This window comes from Etheostoma spectabile, chromosome 13 (genome assembly GCF_008692095.1).
Source record: "Etheostoma spectabile isolate EspeVRDwgs_2016 chromosome 13, UIUC_Espe_1.0, whole genome shotgun sequence".
Classification (NCBI taxonomy): domain Eukaryota; kingdom Metazoa; phylum Chordata; class Actinopteri; order Perciformes; family Percidae; genus Etheostoma; species Etheostoma spectabile.
The window spans coordinates 16,776,091-16,795,883 of record NC_045745.1 but is presented as its reverse complement, the minus strand read 5'-3'; the positions used below and the strand labels follow the sequence as shown (position 1 = coordinate 16,795,883).

The 19,793-nt window shown below is 39.5% G+C and overlaps 1 protein-coding gene across 5 annotated transcripts in view; it reads right to left on the bottom strand.

Annotated features, from left to right (window-relative positions):
* The window catches only part of LOC116701032 (astrotactin-1), a 372,813-nt gene that overhangs the window by 251,433 nt on the left and 101,587 nt on the right, over nt 1–19,793 (bottom strand). Inside the window, exons 6-8 of one of the 5 annotated variants that reach the window (XM_032534569.1) lie at nt 10,455–10,604; nt 8,489–8,641; nt 3,891–4,058 (exon numbers count right to left, since the gene is read on the bottom strand). In XM_032534569.1, the coding sequence (XP_032390460.1) occupies nt 3,891–4,058; nt 8,489–8,641; nt 10,455–10,604 (471 nt within the window). The remainder of the gene's footprint in view (nt 1–3,890; nt 4,059–8,488; nt 8,642–10,454; nt 10,605–19,793) is intronic. The other 4 variants (XM_032534570.1, XM_032534571.1, XM_032534572.1 and 1 more) reach the window with 4 other exon arrangements.

Sequence of the window (19,793 nt, the reverse complement as noted above, 5' to 3'; positions counted from 1 at the left end):
CGATGTGAGTGTATTTATAATCTGCAAGTACTTCATATAATATGCAACACGTTATTTAGATTTTTGTTTCTCATGTGTTGTTGGGTTTTGTTAAATATTTTAGAAACATATAAAATAGACCAACTTGATTCTTGATATACTTACAGATCAGACTATTTACCCAGCATGCATCATGTGTTATCTATCAGCCAGGGGTTGCCGTTGAAGCCATTACAGTCAAGCATATACTGTACAACAGAAGAGGACATCGACTCTGGGCCTGAAAAAAACAACATCAATCTATACAAAAACTAGCCTACTTCTCCTTAATCCTAGCTTGGCTATTTAAAAATGGTGATATGTGCAGGATGTCCCATGTCAAGCTAGTGACGATTCTCTTCAACCAATCAATGTTCTGCAGTGTTTTTTTACTCCACCTTTAAGTATCATCTCAGCTCGCTTGAAACCCCAACCGAGGTGGTACCAAAACAGTACCAGGTACAATCACAACCTTTTGCTAATGGAAACCCAAAAAAGAGCAAGCCGAGTTGAGTAGAGCAGAGCCCTGCCATGCAGTGGAAATGCAGCATAAGATTCTTTTTTAGTTACAAGTACAAGGTTGGCTGTAGTTCAGAGGTAGAGCGGGTCAGCCCTCAACCACAAGATTGGCGGTTTGATCCCAGCCCTCCTCCGGCAACATGTCAAAATGTCCTTGAGCAAGACACTGATCCCCAAGATGCTATGTGGCTGTCCACGGCTCCTAATGCTTAGGATGGGTTAAATGCAGAGATTAAATTTCACTACAATGTACTGTTTGACTGTACGTAGCTGTGGTTGCAGCACATTACCACATCACAGTTCTGTCAGAGAGTGACAGCAAAATGGCATGCTGCAGGAAGAGCAGTAGAAAATTGACCACAATGCAGTCTGCTAACTCTAATTTACCAAAAAGTATTTAATCCGATATTTAATCCAATTTAATATAAAGCTTTGGCTGAAAGAACTAAGTGCATTATATGAGATTGCTTATGGCACGTGTCGCAATGAATAAATTAAACTAAACTAAATTGAGCAGGGAAGTGGCTCAAACTGATTAAAGAGAACATTCATCGTGTTTCTCAGCCTAGTCAGCCGTCCCCTTACCAAAACTTCTGTGACTGCACAGTCACATTACAGCAGTTTGTATAGGCGACGAGCAAATAGAGCTGAGTGGCAACTGGCGCTAGAGGGTGTCCACAAGGAGCAAAATACAGAACAAACATTGGAGGGGGCACAGCTTAGGTGATTTAACAATATATTTTAGTTCTCACAATCAAATACATACTTACATTTTTTTCTAGAGTAATATGTAAAGAGATGTGAGCGTCACACGGAAAGCCGAGTTTGTTCTGAACATCTTGATAGAAAAAACATCAGTTATAATACCCTAAAAAGGTAAATTTAAGATGTGTGAAAATGCCCTTAGACCACAGAGGGTTAATAGAGGCTTTTATGAGTTGAGCTGTAATTAAACTAGACTTCTAAAGCCTTATCTGTGGTTGCGCTGTTCTGACATAATTACCCAACAACTTCTATCACACATGACATTTGATTTTCCTTCTATGCTTGTTTTGTATTATATTTGATTGACATATTTGGTTCTGATTCTGTTCTTTTTGTTTTTCCGGTCACTGCAACTGTTGTTAAAGGAGCTTTGACAAGTACATCACATTTTGACAAATACTGTACTCCTCAACCAAAAGCAGCGTACATATTGCGATTATTATAGTTTATGTACATGATAGAATTAATTAATCTATTAAGTTTCAAATTTTGCTAAGAATATCCATTTTTTAATTCAATATTAATGGAACGTTGAAGAAATGTAGTGTGGTAGAACATATAGATAATTGCTGCAAAATGCAACAAAGTAAAAGTCAAAAGTATGCACTATGGATTCTACTTAAGTAAAGTACAGATACGTAAAAAGTACAGTAACAAAGTATTTCTATTTTGTTACATACCACCACTGCTGGTGAGTGATAAACACTGCTACTTGTGGAGGCTTTTTTGCAGTAATGGGACAAAGACAAAACCTGGAATGTCCCCCCTCTTTCTCCAACCACAGCAGGTTTACCAGCCATTACCAACGAATGAGTAAACCACAAAACTGTGCTGCATCGTGCTTCCATTGAGCCAGCTTTGCACAAACAAAACAAAGCTTTCCATTTTTCACAGAATTCTAAAATTCAAAACGGTTTAGTCTTGATTGATAGCTTGACGTCATTTTCAGACTCTAGTCAGAATATGACGTCAGGCTATCAATATGAATATGACTATATGAATATAATGAATGCGCTGTTGATATTGTCTATAACAGTGGCAGCCATCTTTGTTGTAAACAAATTCAACCCAAGCGCTCTTTGTTGACATGGTTGATTACGTTAGTGTTGATCATCTGTCCATCATCGTATAAAGTCCACTTTGACAATTCGATTGGTCCAAACAGCTCTGGTTCTAGTCTGGATCAAGTCCAGACCAAACTTCCCGACCTCAAATGTTGTGGAGGGGGCTGAGTTTGGACGGCATCCAGGCTACTTAATTAATCAAATATGTTACAGATGATGGCAAGTTCTTTTACCAATTAGAGCAAACAATGATGATAAAAATAAGAACAATTTTTGCCAATAACTGCAACATTCTTCATCTGTGTCTGTTGTTTACCACAACTCAATTGATTTAATCAATAATGAATGACAAAAGGATTGCCCTCCTTGGCTGAGCTGTAACTGTAGCTAATCAATACTGCTAACGCTACAGCTCAGCCGAGGAGGATGTGTATTTACATCATTGTCACAAGCCTCCCGTCCATCAGTACACTTCCTTTTGTGCGGTGATACAGAAAATAGTTCCTACATAAAACTGCTCACAACCAGGTTTGTGGGTCACCTTGAGTAACAGGGTTACAATTTCTGGAAAAAGTTATACAGTAGCTGTTGAGTTTTTCAAATGTATTGTTTCGACGTTTTAAGTACCACAAGCCAATTGGCGTCTAGTTCCATTATATTGCAGAGAAGGTAGACATCTCCATGGCAACTCACACCACAACTATCTAGACTGATAAATATCGCTACACGTAAGAGGAACAATGTGTGTTTTTGATTTTGTGGCGAAATTTCCCTTTAAGTCTAAAGAATTGTTTGTAAGTTGGGCTGACAATGGTCCTATAATGTTAAAATGCTCTTTTTGGGCACATTTTCTTCACAATTTCACAAACAAATGACCTTAATCTTTAGCACCTTCTTTTCGGTCAGTGTTTGTTGATTGTCGACTTGTTTTGGTGTAAAATTTGATTTTACACAGGTATGTTAAAGTTTAAAGAAGATATTTACAATAAAGCCCACAATTATGTACAGTCAATTCAATTTTACGTATAGTATCAAATCATAGTTATCTTAAGACACTTTACAGATAGAGTAGGTCTAGACCACAATATAACTTACAAACACACAATAATTTCAGTAATTCCCCCAATAGCAAGCCTTTAGTGTGACAGTGGCGAGGATAACTTCCTTTTAGGGAGAAACCTCGGACAGACCCAGGCTCTAGGTGGGTGGTGTTTGACCGTGCCGGTTGGGGGAACAATGAACAGTGGCAATTATAGTCACAATAAAGATAATGGAACTACAGCTGTAATAATGAATTTTCTATGGATGTAAGTGGTGAGGTCAAGATACCAAGGCCTACTGTATGTTAACTGGTTAAGTTGCAAGCATAAGCCAAAGTTTTACCAACTGCAGAGTGTTCTTCATGATAGTTGAGACGTAACTAGTCAAGGTAGAGAGCCGAGCACTTCTTTATTTAAACTAATTATAAATACGATTTCAATGGAAACATAACTGCTACTCGTAAATGTTGTGTCCTTGGCTCACCTGTTTCCGGATCACACTGGTGCTCACAGGGATCCAGGAGGCGTCGTCCACACAGCTCGTTGACCCACGGCCCGCTGGCGTTCTGCTGGTAGTACAACAAGATCTGGGCTGGGTTCAGCCAGTCTGAGGCGTCCAACTGGCTCCCCTGCAGCAAAATATACCTTGATCCTGGGGAGGATGGACAAAAACACACAGAGTAGATGGAAAGAAGATTCAGAAGGAAGAAAACGAGACAGATAGAGGGTTGAAGAGACAGAGGGATGGGATAGGAAGCAAAGAGATGTGGAGGGTGGATGATTACATGGCAGGTGGAAGAAGGGAGGGTGGAAAGGCAGGACAGAGTAAGAACAAATGAAAAAAGGACAGTAAGTACGCAGCAGTATGCATTAAAACATGAGACCAAATAACTGCAACTCACATGTTTGGACTGAAAAATCAAATCAAAATATGTGTTTTTTGTTGTTGTTTTTTATCTATTAAAAATGTGAAAAGCAAGACACAATTTTTTGGACCTTGAAATTAAAAACACAGATGATTTAAAGACAGCAAGCAGACAATTGTATCGTTCTAAACAGAACGAGCAAGAGAGGCACTTATGTTAGAAAACCTTCAAAATGAAATAGTTTGATAAAGGCAGAACCTAAATATTTGATTAAAAAAGTATTAGAAGAGGATTTATTTGGCTTCAAAATCAACCTGGCCCAACATTGCATTAAAAAGCCTCAAACCTTCTCAACCACAACTGTGATATCTGGAAAAATATTCATATTATTTAGTATCATTATGTTTGAGATCCAGCAAGGACAACAAGCCTTAACAGATTCAAAAAATAAAAATAAACAAACTCCCAGAAACATTTTAATGAAACAATACCTGTAAAAACAAGAGTAGCACTTCTGTTGGATATTATCAGTAACCACATGCAGCCACTTTGGTGCCCTGCAGCCAAGCACATACGACGGGATGAGGAAAGCAACAGTGAAAAGGTTTGAATTGTATATGCCCTTTTCCCATGGTGTTTGGATAAATATTTGCAAAGATTGAATGGTGATGGTTCCAACGATGTCATAAATAAATGAAGCCAATGTTCGTGTAGCTTGGAGGGCTTACTGTTCACAGCAAAGGAAGGTCATTGTTTGACTGCGGGTTTACTGAAAAACCTTGTCTTCTATGTCCTTCCCACTGGTGTAGAGAGAAATTGTGTTATGGACTTCTCATAATCATGTATTTCTTGCTGAGTCAATCCCTTTACATACAGTGTGCATTTAATTCAATTATATTTAGGATGATAGCATGCAGGTTGAATTGGCTACATGCCCTGGTGACTGTAACTGGATAGAAACTTGGTTAAAGTTGAGGATGTGTAAGATAATTCGCTCAAACTCTGAAACTGTTCAGGCTACTCTGCACTTTTACTTAAAGGAAACCATGTCAACACTGTCACTCACTATCTAGCATTGTACAATTATTGACTTTGAAATCAACAAGTAACAATTAAATAACAATTTATTTCAGCGCTGTTTTCTCCTGAACTCCCCAGGAATCTGTGCACAAATTGCACTCATCTTGCCCTGCGTGATGAGATTAGTGCAACCCGGTCTCACGCCAGTTCTTGAAATGGTCACATAATTTTGATTTATTATTTTGTGTACATGTCATGATTTTCACGTTTAATTCATGAACATGTAACGATTTGCAAACATGACCATTTCACAAACTGCCATGACCCTGGGGTGTGCTGGGGAACATAACGCGCCGGGACACAATCCGTGGCCTCTGGGAGACGCAACAATGCAGAGATGAAACGCCACACGCCGGCCACAACAACGGAATGGACCGCCACATGTGGACGCTGGAAAAAGTAAGTTATGAAAAAATAAATGCAACAACTTAAAATGTAACCAGCCAAGTCAAGAAGAACTGCCACCACAGAGGAAGAGGCCAGGTGTCACTATAATACCCAATACCGCTGTGTTGTCTTGCTTTGCTGTGGGATGGGAGAAAAAAATGTTCTTAGTTATTGGCATTTCTTTAAACCAATCACAATCTGCATGGGCGGCACTAAGCTCCGTACGGAGTCGCTGCTAAATAGTTACAAGAGAAAACTCAGATTGGACTAGCTAGCTGTTTGGATTCGCATGCTGAGATCCGAGGAGGATTTAACCATATTCCTCATAAATCCACCCCAGTTTAAAATGCCAACACAAAGAAAGAGGAAGGAAACGGACATCAGCAAAAAATACATGCATCCGGTGAAATTACCTGCGGCAGCGGAGCAATCCTGGAGGTGGAATAGAGGTATAGACTATCCACTGTGTGATCTCTGTAAATTAGCAGCAGCACTCATTGACCAAAGCTGTCCGTTTGCAAATATGGATTGCACCGTGAATTTGCTAACTCAAACATATTTAATCACTTTTTGACAGGCTCTGTGTGCCTTAGTAGTGCCATTCCCGTTGATGATCACTTTAAAACTAGAGCACAAGCTGCAAAGGGCCAGACACATCTTGTTTGCCTAATTGCGGTGAGTCATAAAATTGCTCGTAAAAACCTTCAAACTTAAGACGCCAATCAGTAATGTTTCTGTTTTTATGGCACATTTTAAGTCTTATTGCAATTGTGGTATATGTGTAGATTTTTTGTTTCTAAATCACGGAATGGATTCTAATGTTAAACATTAATGCTTTGTGGATGTGTGCAAAAAAAGAGTGTAACTAAAAAAATAAAAAACTCATGTAATATGAAACTGGAGCCAACTCCAGTAATACATTCATCATCATGTCAAATGTGAATCTCACACATCTCACCCAAGAGGCCATGCATCCCTGAAAAGACCTCCATACGTGGGCACCAGGCTTAATAGCTGTTTTAAGCACCACTGTACAACACTTGTACAACAGGGTCTGAATAGGGCTGTCACGCAGATATTTAGCAATATCACATCAGATATTTCTGAGTAGGAAATGCTGCATAGCTGAAACACTTGAAAAACAAAGAAAAAACATTAAATTAATAACTCGCTGACTTAAACCTTGAATAAGTATAACCTGACTGAGCCGCTATCATGGCTGTAGACTCTTGGGATTGTTTGTCACTTTGCGCTAGTCTTGCATTACAACACCTATTGCCACAGCGCTGTGGAGTAAGGTCCGGCTACAACACAGATACATTGTAGGGGATAGGTGTAAAAAGTAAAAAACAGTGTCTTTCAAACTTTCCATTGTCAGCGTCTAGCTCATTTGTTTGTTTGTTTTTTCGTAAGAAAGGGATTTTGAGAACGGCAACACACAGAAAGGGGACATGTTGCCTTTGAGCCAAGTGCAGGATGTCAGGCGTTATCCTGAAAATCTACTTTTGTTTATCCAGCCTACTTTGCACTGGCCTGAAGACATTTTTCCCTCTTTATCAGCCTCTAAGATTGTTCAACATTTGGTGAGTTTCTATGATCAACATCCTTCAAATTTTATGAGCCACTGAAAGTGAAATGAAATGTTCAGGACCTGGCAGATGGCCATCCAGGAGTTGGTAGGGCAAGGGACAGCATGCAACAAATGTCCCTGGTCACTATCACTATGAGGGAAACGTTACAGTTTAGACCACTGGGACACCCCAAATCATAGTTTTAGATGTACTATTAATATGTCTCAGGCAAAACACAGATGGTAGTCAGAAATCTATTTACTTATTTATTTAGATGGTAAACCATGATTATATTTCTATTTTAGTCTCCAAGTTAGTCATGAAGAAAAGTTTGTCCTTTCTTATCTTGAATAGCAATACATTTATTCCTACTGCGTAAACAGACAAACATCTCCAGATCATTGCTTTCCCTGATGTTAAAGGGACGGAGAAAGCTGTGACTCTACCTTTCTGGGCTTTTCTTCACAGTATTTGAAGGCAGACAAACACACAGCTGTTGGCATTAATAGCTTCTTCACCCAGTGGTAGATTCCAGATTTTCATCTGATTTACCATGACATGAGACTGTGGACACATTTATGGTAACATTCTAAATCCATCCCATTTTGGAATTCAACAAGGCAAATTCACCATCTTTCATCTTTCTTTTCCAAGTTTCCTCCCTGGACACCTCCCTGGAATGTTAATTTCTCCCTGGCAGGCCAGCGTATACCACCGGAAAGCAACAGCGCTCCGAATCAAATCAGACCTCCAGATGATAGATGAGTGAGCCTAGTCACAGTCTATAATACAGTATATCTGGACTGCCAGCTCACTTCTGTGATGGCTGAAAAATGCCAATGAGTGAGCAAGAGTCTGCGCTTGGCCCCCGCGGTGCTTTTATTTTATTTTCTGCAGGTGCTACATTGAAATTCATTACCGAGGTGGTTCAACATATTACAAAGTACAAGGGGGAAGAGTGATGGAGGGTTAGCTACGGGTGGTCACTGCGACCTGGCCTCAATGTGCTCTGATGCTTTGAGGGCACATCTGTTGTGTCGTCTCACATGGGAAATGTAGGGAGGGGGCAGTCGGCCTGGCATTTACCTTTGTCTTTGAGAGAGCAAAACAAATCGGCAACTCAACCGCAAAAACGCATGCACTCTGTTTGAGAGAAATAGCGAGCTGAACTTCCTTACCGTCAGCGATGAGGTGCTCCGGCACATGTAGGATTACCCGGACGGCGAGGGTGCAGGACAGGTGAGAGGAGTAAACCAGGCCGATCACGCAGCTGATGACACTGATCAGAGTCAGGGTGGTCTTATTGATGGGGCTGCGGGGGGAACCTGCTGCTGGAAGCAAAAGCACAGGGAGGGAGTGGGGAGTACAGGGAACAACAAACGATACAGGTATATGAAGTATTGACAGCATTTTACTCCCCCACATTCCCTTTATACCATAAATATACATGCACACAGACACACAAATCCCCACACACACACACACACACACACACACACACACACACACACACACACCAGCTTAAACGGAGTCTTTCACAAACAACCAAAAATGAGCTTAGTAGCCATGAAATGGACCTTTGGATCAAAAACCTCCCCTTTGCGGATTTTAGACTAGGCATAGCTCGGTGGCAACACAAAAGAATACCTTTGAAAATATTAACATTCACACTGAGATGTAGGGAGAAAAAAGAGACATGGGCTGAAATAAAAGTGGTTCAGGTGTTTTGCAACCTTCCCTCTTTCCTCTGCTCTCGCTCTCTGCCAGAGCCAGAATGCTCCCCTATCTCTTTTACTCCAGAGTGCAACCTAGACTGTAAAAATACACAGAAAGTGTTGAATGTGACCCACAGGGGCACACACACACACACACACACACACACACACACACACACACACACACACACACACACACACACACACACACACACACACACACACACACACACACACACACACACCACACACACACACACACACACCACACACAACACACACACACCACAGTGACCTTAATAAATACACTCCACTTTGTTTAAAGACGTTATTTTTTTCACAAGCAGAAGAGCTCCAAATTACATTGTCACTTTTAAATGACTCTGGCAGAACTTTCTCACACAGAAGCTGCCCAAGGCGATCCTTTAAACAAAAGCCAAAGTAGAAAGCTGACTTATCGTATTATGTATGAAGCTAGTTTATCCAATCAGGTAAATTACCCAGAAAAACTGGATGTGGGGCATTAAATTCACCTTTTTTAAAGTACATTTTCATGTTATTTGTCTCTACTTAAGACCGGTAGTCATTTGGTTACATTTTTTTTTTTCTTTTAAAGTAGAATGTTTTATTGTTCTCACCCCCCCACTCAACATTCCACTGACATACTTCATACTTAAAGACTTCACACCTCACAGATCATTCCTTTTCTCTGGATGTATGTAAACAACATAGTTTGGGCAGTTTTGCAAACACCATTATTCTATTCTCGCTCTAATTAAAGGTGTTGGCTGCACTTCTGGAGGCATCGCCATGTTTTGACACCTGTGCACATGACGGGGGAATAATTGGCTCAGAGGCGTTGTGAAGGCTTGTAACGCCTTCTGACAGCAGCTATTATTTTGAGGGCACTGTCTCTTTATTTATTTTCCCAATGTCTCTCTTCCACGCCCCATTACTGTACATCAAAGCTACGAGAACATGGCATGCTAATAGATGAAGCGGACTGCACTACTTCACTTTGACACATTTGAATAGACACCTTAGAAATAATATTTGTGTGTAATATTATTTCAAAATAGTGTTTTTTTCATGTCATAAGATGCAATCAATATCAAAATATTTTGCACCGAACACTTTCGAACTCACAGTCTTGTTTGATTTCAGTCAACAAGAGTGTATGCAGATGCACTGAGGTAATTGTTACATGCTCACAACCACTGTGACAACACACACCTATGTACAGTACATCCACAGCATACTGTGTACACAAACTCCATGTATTTCCTTTAGAAGTCAAAATCACGAGAACACACAACACTGCAATCAATCTGCTATATGCACTGTAAAGGTTACTTGTCATGCGTCATGGCAATGGTAATACCATCACACGGCGGGATTAACTGTCTGTAGGTGTATAAATCCTCCTTACCCCCTGAGCCCCACGCGCTGTTGGCGTTACCATTTCTCATACCTCGACTCCGGCGGCGACTGCGGTTTGGGTCGGTGTAAAAGGCCAGCTGAGGCTCGCTGTCTGCCTCCGTTCCAGAGTCCCCGTCTGGGTTCAAGAAAGTTGAACCCGCTGTTGGATTCACACATACAAAAAATAAAAGATACACCTACAATAAGAAGAAAAAAAAAATGTTTTGGACCATTGGTGGGGGATTTTGTCCTTAAGTTGGCCTCATAGAGATGGCAAAAAAGGGCAGCCACAACCAAAAATAAATACGCTGCTTGATTCAGTTTTGTTCAATCAATAGTTGAAATGTTAGCTAATGGACATGGAGCCCATATTAGGGAAAATCTTGGGAAAAATTACTCTTTCCCCCCCCCCCCCCCCCCCCCCCCTGAGCATACTGATTTAACTTTAGCTTCTGATTTAGTCATTGCATTTACGGAACATACAAGAGGACATTATTATAAATCCTTAAGTGGACTACTTTAATGGGCTTAAAAAATAACTGCCATGACGTCTTCATAGAAAATTAAGCCAGACAAAACTTGCCAGCAAACGTAGATGCACAAGTGTACATAGTACAAGTTACTTAATCTGTTCTTCAAAACCTTTCAAAGTGGATCGTACAAATATCCACAATGGAGGAGAATACATATACTAATGTGAAAATCACGTTAGTGTTGATCTCATTTGCTCCTTATTATTGTTAAGGCAGTGGAATACTGTAGCGTCAATAGTGTTGGATAGGTCTGAGATTGAACTACATGGCTAAGGACAACAGCAAGTTTTTTTGGAAACACAATTGATTAATTTTAGTGGAATGCCAGAAATTTGATCATGGTGGTTAATCAAATTTACACAGGGCTTTTAAGTAGAATTCAACATCGGAGACCTTTGACATGCCAATTCACTTTATGTACTAACTGAAACTTCTTGACAGGGCTGGCCATGCCATGGAAACCATCCAAATGTGTATTATTTGTATATAGAGTATATGTATATATGTATATGGTTGGCTTATACTAATTTATGTATCAGGGCTGCAACTTGTTTTTAATTAAAAAAAACAATTATTATAGATTTAACTGATATTCAAGTAATGTTATATTGATCAACAATCAAACCCAAAAATGTTACATGTACAATAACAAACGGAGAAAAGCTGCAAATCCTCACATGTAAGAAGCTGGAACCACTCTTGTTTGGGGCCTTTTGGTGAATAAATGACATAAATTATCAAAACGGTATATGCAATTCATTCATAAATCAAATTGCTGATTGACTGTTTCAGAACTGCTACAAATGTTTATTTTACTATATATACACAAAGCATTTTGGACAAAGACATTTTTTCAGTATAAAAAGAGTCACATCTTTTAAACAAAATTCTAATAGTGTGAAAGTATCTATCTCTGGAACCTTGACACATGTTTGTGATGAATACAGTTGGCATTCCTGAAGGTCAGCACTAATACGTTGTTACTAATGGGACTATTAACTGGAACATTGTGTAGGAAGGCTTCATCAACAAATAAATCCATTTAAATATTAAAAAGCCAAGGGGTGACCCGATAGCCACGCAAATGCACTGAAACGCGAGTCGCTCGTTCGATTCCCTGCTGGCCTGACCTGATCGCTGCATGTCATCGCCTACTTTCTCGCCCCACATTTCCTGTCTTTTTCCACTAAAACTAACATATAAATGCATAACATGGACAAAATGTAAATTTAGAAAAGTATAGCAGAAAAAACAGTGGATGACACACATAGTATTTGATATGGTAAGACCAACACATATTTGGCTGTGGTCTTTTGCTGGACAATACCAACATGAGTCTTATTTTTAGTGTTTATTTTTACCATTTTCATGTTGCAATTCAATAAAAATGACACAGCCATTTGTGACCAATTCTATTTCATAGGAAAGGAAGGGTGCAGAATAAATGTGGAAATGAACAGCTTTGTTTAACAAGATAATCCCACTCCCACCATTTAATTGTTCTTCATTTATGGTGAGATAGTAAATGTCCCTCTCTTGCTTCAAAGTAGGAGGCAAGTGAATATAGACTGACTGGTCTATCGTTTAAAGCTACTGTACAATATGATCTTAAGGACAAAGGACAAAAACTGTTCCTACAGTACCGTATGTCCACAATGTACTTGAGCTAAGTGTGTTTTAGCAGAGGCATTAGCAATGTTTAGAGGGCATGTATTGAAGTTTGTCTTACAAGTGTTAGCGGATTGCGAATCACAAAGTAAGAGGGAAATCCATCAAAGAAGCAAAGATTTGCTGCCTCAGTGGGATATATGTGAACTGAAACAAAATTCTGCTAACATTGCTCAGTGACAAGAGCTTTAAAAATCCCCAAAACAAGACACAGCGTTTGATTAAACTGGAGAAGATCCCTCGGAATGAAATGGGGGAATGAAAACACTGTTGGAATCAATGTCAATGTGACAAAATGAGGATTTTTTTTTCACGACAGCAGCTTTATCAGCTTTTCGTATTGTTGGTTTTACAACAATATGCACTGAAGATATGAATTTATAGTGTAAATATCATTGACAGCCATGACTATCTGACAGCACAGATGCTGCCGTTGCTTTACTTCACAAGTGGGAAGGTTTTTTTGAAGGCCACCATTGTTCCAGCAGCATTTCACACAACTGATTTAATAATAAAGCAATTCACTGCACAATTCCCCCCCCCCCCCCCCCCCCCCCCCCAATGTTTACCGTCAAGGAACAAAGACCTCTGGAACATTATTCAGTGTACTATTAAAACGCTGCAGTGAAACAAAGACAAATACAACCTTCATGCAGTGATCAGGAAAGACAGAGCTACATCTTCAAACCAAACATGCAATAGGTTTCAGTAAGTACAAAATAACAACAAATAAGTAGACTTTAGTTCAATATTCATCATTCACTATATGTGACACAAAAACATAAAATTCTTAAAAAAGAGGGGTCTTACTGTGTTACATTCCCCATTTGAAAAACAAATTGACTTCCTCTGAAATGATTTTGATAATTACTTGATTCATTATTTGTCATTTTGCTTTTTATGCAAATTACCATTTTAACTAAAGCTATATTGGTAGCTGTGCATTAAAGCTACATTGTGTAAGAATTTCTCACATCTAGCGCTGAGATCATATATCATGATCAACTCTCTCTCACCACGCAGTTCAAAGTACGTATTGCAGCTACAAAATGCGAAAGTGTACAAAAGTTGTTGGAGTGCATGTCAGAGGGTGGCACGGACGCGTGCTTCACACCACGAGCGGGCACGCGGGCCACCCTTCGGAAAGGAAAGAGAAAGAAAAAGAGACTGCAGCGGTCCGGAGGATAATTAACCAGTTGGGATTTGGTGTGTGCGTCCAAAGCAGCTCCAATGTTCACCAGTCTCTTTCTCTTTTCAATATCCTTTCTCTTTTTTCAATATCCTTTCTCTTTTTCTGGGCAAAGAAGACGACTCCCGTTCCTGAAATTTGGAGTTTGAATACGTATGGTCCTCCATGTTTCCTTCTTCAAACTTGCCGGGGCCGGGAAGGGACAATACCCATTAGCAGCAGCTGTGAGTCGAAAGGCGGAGCAGTATAACCTGTATGTCCCTTACCAGCTAATGTATTTCAAGATGGCGCATGAATATGGAGCATCTACCCCAGTTCATGTAAGCGCAAATGTAAAATTTTCAGTTAGTGAACCGGCAACACAGATTTTAACAATGAACTACAAACGTTACACAATGTATCTTTAAGGAGTCACAGCGGCTCCATGCGTACCTACATTAGAAATCTGTTAACCAATGCATTGAGCATAAATAATGGATCAGGGGATTAGCAAATGTTTTAGATAATTCAATAAAACCCTAAAATGTCAACCTGCTGGTAGTGATTGAGGAAAAGTCCCCTGACTTTTCCTAAAAAAAACTCAAGTGAGCTTTATCATCTGAGGACCATTAATGTCTGTACAAAATTTCATGGCAATCTATTCAACAGCTGGTGGACTGGCATCGACAGGACGACATTGCCACGCCTCAAGCGGCTCCACTAGTGTAGACAGTAAAACTAAATAAATAAATCCCTATAGATGACTGAATAGCAGGAAATGATCAGACAGGCTTTCAAACACATGCAGATTTTGCTATATGTAAGTTCAACTGTAGCCAGCTGCACAGATAAATTACCCTTATCTTCTTATAAATTTGAGCATTACACTATGTATTCTGTTTGGATCATTTTGGACCATGGTGAACAGACAGGGCACTTTGTCTAAACTGCCAACAAATAAAACTACTTTAGATCATTTACCAGACACTGCAGTCCCGTCTACAGCCTTGAACCTGCAAAAATGATTTTGCACATTGTAGTGAAGGATAAACTGAGCAAAGTGTTAGTTTATACAGGACACAGAAGTCATACGCCCTGATGAATTATCATTCCTATGAGACTCAAACCAATCACAGCCATTCTTACATCAAGGCTGTCCTTTTAAATGTATCTGATCCCTGCTACACTGACGCTGCTTCACTCTCTTCTGCTGCTGCTGGCAACATTTTGCCTCCACCTTCCTAGTTCAGAGTCCTAACATGACTCAAAGTTTAAAATGGTTTACAATGTTTTTCTTTTGGTTCACTCTTTTTTTTACCCAGGGGGTATTATACATGGTGCTCCCTGTTTCTTGGCTGGTCCAAGGAGCATTATCAAGAACAGAGCCGTCAGCGCCAAGCACAATTGTATTTCCATTCATTGGAATAAATAGTTATATCTATGACGAGAGTGTTGCCGACTGAAGTAAGTAGTCTTTGCACAAATGCATGGCTGGATGTTCTATTTTGTGCATCAAACATAATTATATTTGTTCTTGCCTCTGTAAGAGCTTTCCAAAACAAGGTTAGGAACATTTTACCCTCCGATGAAAAATACAGATTTCAGTTACAAGTTAGAAATTAAGAACGGAAAGCTACTTAGCATTGAATATTTGTTGTATGCCAATGATAACATTATTGCTATGTCCAAATTCAAGGGTAAATTACTTCAATGAATGTAGCCTATGAAGATGTGGCCTCCAGGGGACAGACAGCTAGCTCTGCTGCTCTTCCACAGATGAGACACTCTGGCTTTACAGGGAATAAATAATGTGTTCTGATCGTGCAGCAAGGTCAAAAGGTTTACCAACAGCAATTTGTCCTTTAATGGCCAACAAAATGGTAAATATAAAAAGCAAGATCCAGCAAGCTTTCCAGTACTGTACAATAAAAGCTGACCAATGATCACCTAAACTAAATACGACTGGTGCATGGGATTTGGTCCCATATTACCAAACTTTACTTGAATGGATAATGGGATTCCAATGGTCACAAGCAGTAGTTGTGTCTAAAGGCACAGCCTTTACACACAGATACGGCCACATTGGAATGAGACTTTGGAATAGGACCGTCTGTTTGAATATCTTTAGTGATGAAAGGCAAATAGACTTCAAATAGGCGGCCCACAGATCATGCAAGAGTGTGTCCCCTAGACTGAGTGGGCCCAGTCAGAGTACAGACTCAGTTGAGGAATTTAATCAAGCTAAAGAAATCAGAGGCAAAAATGTCAGAGCAACAAACATGGATATTAAAAAAAAAAAAATCAGTATTAGAAAACTGTCACATCCAGACAGTATCGATGACAGAAAATCAGAAACACCATTTATAAAACTGACAGTTTATAAGTCTAAGGCAGATAAAACACTAACAGTGATTTTTCATGTGCCTCAAAACCTTCTTAACAAGTCCAAATTCATTTAAGACCATTAATAATTATTTGTAATAAAACTATCCCTTAATGAAGACAGACACAGCTTAATGTTAAAACTTAAGTAAAGCTTTAGCCATGATTCGGTAAACATGTTTCTGGTTTGTAGTTTTTTGCTTGCAATTTGTATCAGGTTATCTATATTCTATATCAGTTTGACCAAATACCCACAAAACCAATTGCATTCCCACCAGCCTAAGCTGTACTTTGTGTTTAGTGCTGATTAGGAAACATTAGCATACTAACACAATGTATAGGATTTAGGGGGATATATTAGCAGAAATTGAATTTATTAACCATAATTACATTTTGTTATTGTACATTCACCTGAAACTAAGAATTATTGATTTTTGGCTAGCTTTGAATGAGCACTTCATTCACTTAATTTACATGGGTGAGAGATATTCAGTTAGTTTTCAATGGCAATCTCAATGTTAGACTCTACTAAATACTACACATTGGTCATTTAACTAAGACGGTGAACGTGGTAACGTATTACCTGCTGAACATCAGCATGTTAGCATTGTCACTGTATTTTAGCATGCCGGCATTAGCATTTAGCAGTGATGGTCAAATGAAGCTTCAGAAAGCTTCAGAAACCATTTCATTTCCTGAGCCCACTAGATGGCAATCTCTGTTCAACAAAGGGTTGAAGGCATACTGAATTCCCATTCCTTGAGCCTTTTTCTATAAACCAAGAGTGCCATCTAGTGGGGTAAACAAATAAACTACTTTAACTAACTATTTTAATTTGGACATCACTGGCATTTAGCTCAAAGCACTGCTGTGTCTAAGTTCATCCACAGAAAACCACTAGCATCGCTGGAGACTCTTCAGCTGCCAGTATATGCTTATTCAGAACTGCTTGTCAGTTGGTTGAACCTTCTTCTCAGGGGCGGCTGTGACTCAGTGGTAAAGCGGTTGCCTGCCAATCGGAAGGTTGGTGGTTCCCTGGCCCTGTAGTCCCATGTCAAAGTGTCCATGGGCCAGACACTGAACCCTAAGTTTCCCCCGATGCTGCGCCTTAGGAGTGTAAATGTGAGTGAGTGTTTATCTTATGAGCAGGTGGCACCTTGTATGGCAGCCTCGGCCATAGTGTATGAACGTGTGTGAATGGTAAATGGTTCCTGTGCTTTGAGTAGTCGTTGAGACTAGAAAAGGGCTATATAAGAACAGTACATTTAGATTTATATTTCTGTCACCTAATGTGTACAACAAAGTGCATTTTATATACTTTCTGTCAATGAATTCAGAATTTTAGAACCAACAAAAACATGACCTGGACAGCATAGACTCTTAAAACACTGGCTGTTGATGTCCTGTTGTAGATGTCACTGTGTTGCCCATACCCAACCCAACATTTATGCCATTATGTAAAGAAATATAATATAATTTTTGAAAATTACACCATGTAAACCTATTCTGGTACAACCTGAAAAGAGCATAATATGCGCACTTTCCACCAGAATGACACTTGAAATATAAGGTTGTGTCCCTGCCTGGCTTATAGAGAATAAAAGTGCCTTCTGAGGAATCAAGACTAAATCTAACACAGCATGTATTCACCAGCCTTCCCTATTAAATCTGAGCCAAAAGTTGCTGCACTCACTGCTTCTAGGAAAACAAGACAGGCCCCACTAAGTATTTACTGCATGATGTTCAGCCGCACCTCAGCATGCACAAGTACCTCTTATAAAGCAAAAAAAAAGATTATGTCCAGTGCTCCACATCTCTATAAATATGGAAGGGTGCTAGAGTCGAGTAAGTGAGAGGGTAATGACACCAGAATGACAATCAATCCTGATGGAGGAAGTGGACACGTAAACAAAACAACTAAAAACAGTATAGGGGTGTCACAGCAACAGAAACAATAACCTTAATCATGTCATTCTAATGAATTATCTGCAGTGTTTCCCACATATTCAATTCAATTTTAACAGTTATCTCACAGCGCTACTCTGTGATGTTATTTACAGAAACTCAACAATTACCACCAAGAGCAAGCACTAGGCGATGCAACCAAACGTGTCGAGCCTGGTTTTACACAATGAAACAAATTTCAAAGTAAAACACCTAGGTTGATGGTGATTTTGACTTCTCAGCTGTGTCTACAGCGAGAGACGAAATCAGGTAAACGGAGAGAAAGACCGGGGGACAAACAGACAGTTTGACACACGGGACGGCGCAGATGCTCCGCTGATCGCAGCTGGTTTAAACTGACAGATTGGATAACATGGGCGCCAAAATAAAAATAGCTCCGCCTCACCGGGCTTCCGTGTCCAGTGTGTTTTTGCTGTTACATTGCCTGAGAAGAACATCAACTCTGATGTCCATTGCAAATAAACGTCTAAAAATCTATTTAGAAAAAAAGATTCCTCAGAACCTGCCTGAGAATCATCCTGTTTTTAACTTTTCTTTATTAACAAAGTAATCTAGTGATTGTACATTTATAGCTACATTGCAAACTGCTAAAAGCTAATTCAGCATATTTTTAATGGTTCAAAATCGCCAACTGTAATCAGATAAGGGGCTCAAAAGAAAATATAAGTACCCTACATGTAGCTGACATTACAGCCCATGTGATGAACTTTTACGGGGTCTTGCTCTACTGATGGCTTTCATTTATTCTGTCATACCCAACTAGGCCCATTTGTTGGTTTAGCATGTTTCAATCTATCATATTAGCAAAAAAAGTTTGACTTAATTTTCACACCAATTTTGCATTTAGCTCTGAAAAAAAAAACTTTAAAATACAAGTACGGGATTAAAACTTCCAGGAGGACCGGTGAGTTAACAAAAAAACTGTAGTTATTGTGGCTGTAATTATCACCGGGTTGGGGGTAGATTATTACCCACATATTAAAATCACTGATCAGTGCAGGAATGTTAAAACCTCGTCCAGAGAAATGAATCCTGTCCAAATGGGGCTTACGTTAGAATAGGAAACCTTTGTCATGTATGTAGAAGTACAATAACTCTAACATAGCATTAACTTTATCCACTCATTTAGACATCATTATATTGCATGGTCCACAACTAATTAGGAATAAATTATACCCAAGCTGAGCAATAATAATCATGAAATACTGATGCAGGCCTAGGGGCTACTCTCTTCACTCACTCTGACATTGCTTTCTCCCATTTGGCAACTTGGGTACTTTTAGTAGCTTTAGAGGTAACACTGGAGTCCATTAAATGTGCTCACATATGGAGTGAAGACAGGCACTTGGGCATCTTCAGCAAAAAGGTAGAGAGTCATTACCTTACCCACCTCCTCCTCACACATTCACAGAGGTTGTCCACTGAGGGCAACAATAGCTCTGTCTGTGCATATTTTATGACAAAGATGAAAATAGCTATCTGGAAACACCAACAACAGCAACTCAAAACTGCATGGAACACCTCTAATTGGCTGCTTAGACAGCCTCATTCCTATGCAGCTGGCTATGGAGAATACTAACCTGTACCTCAAAGTAGTGCAATTGTGTGTGTGTGTGTGTGTGTGTGTGTGTGT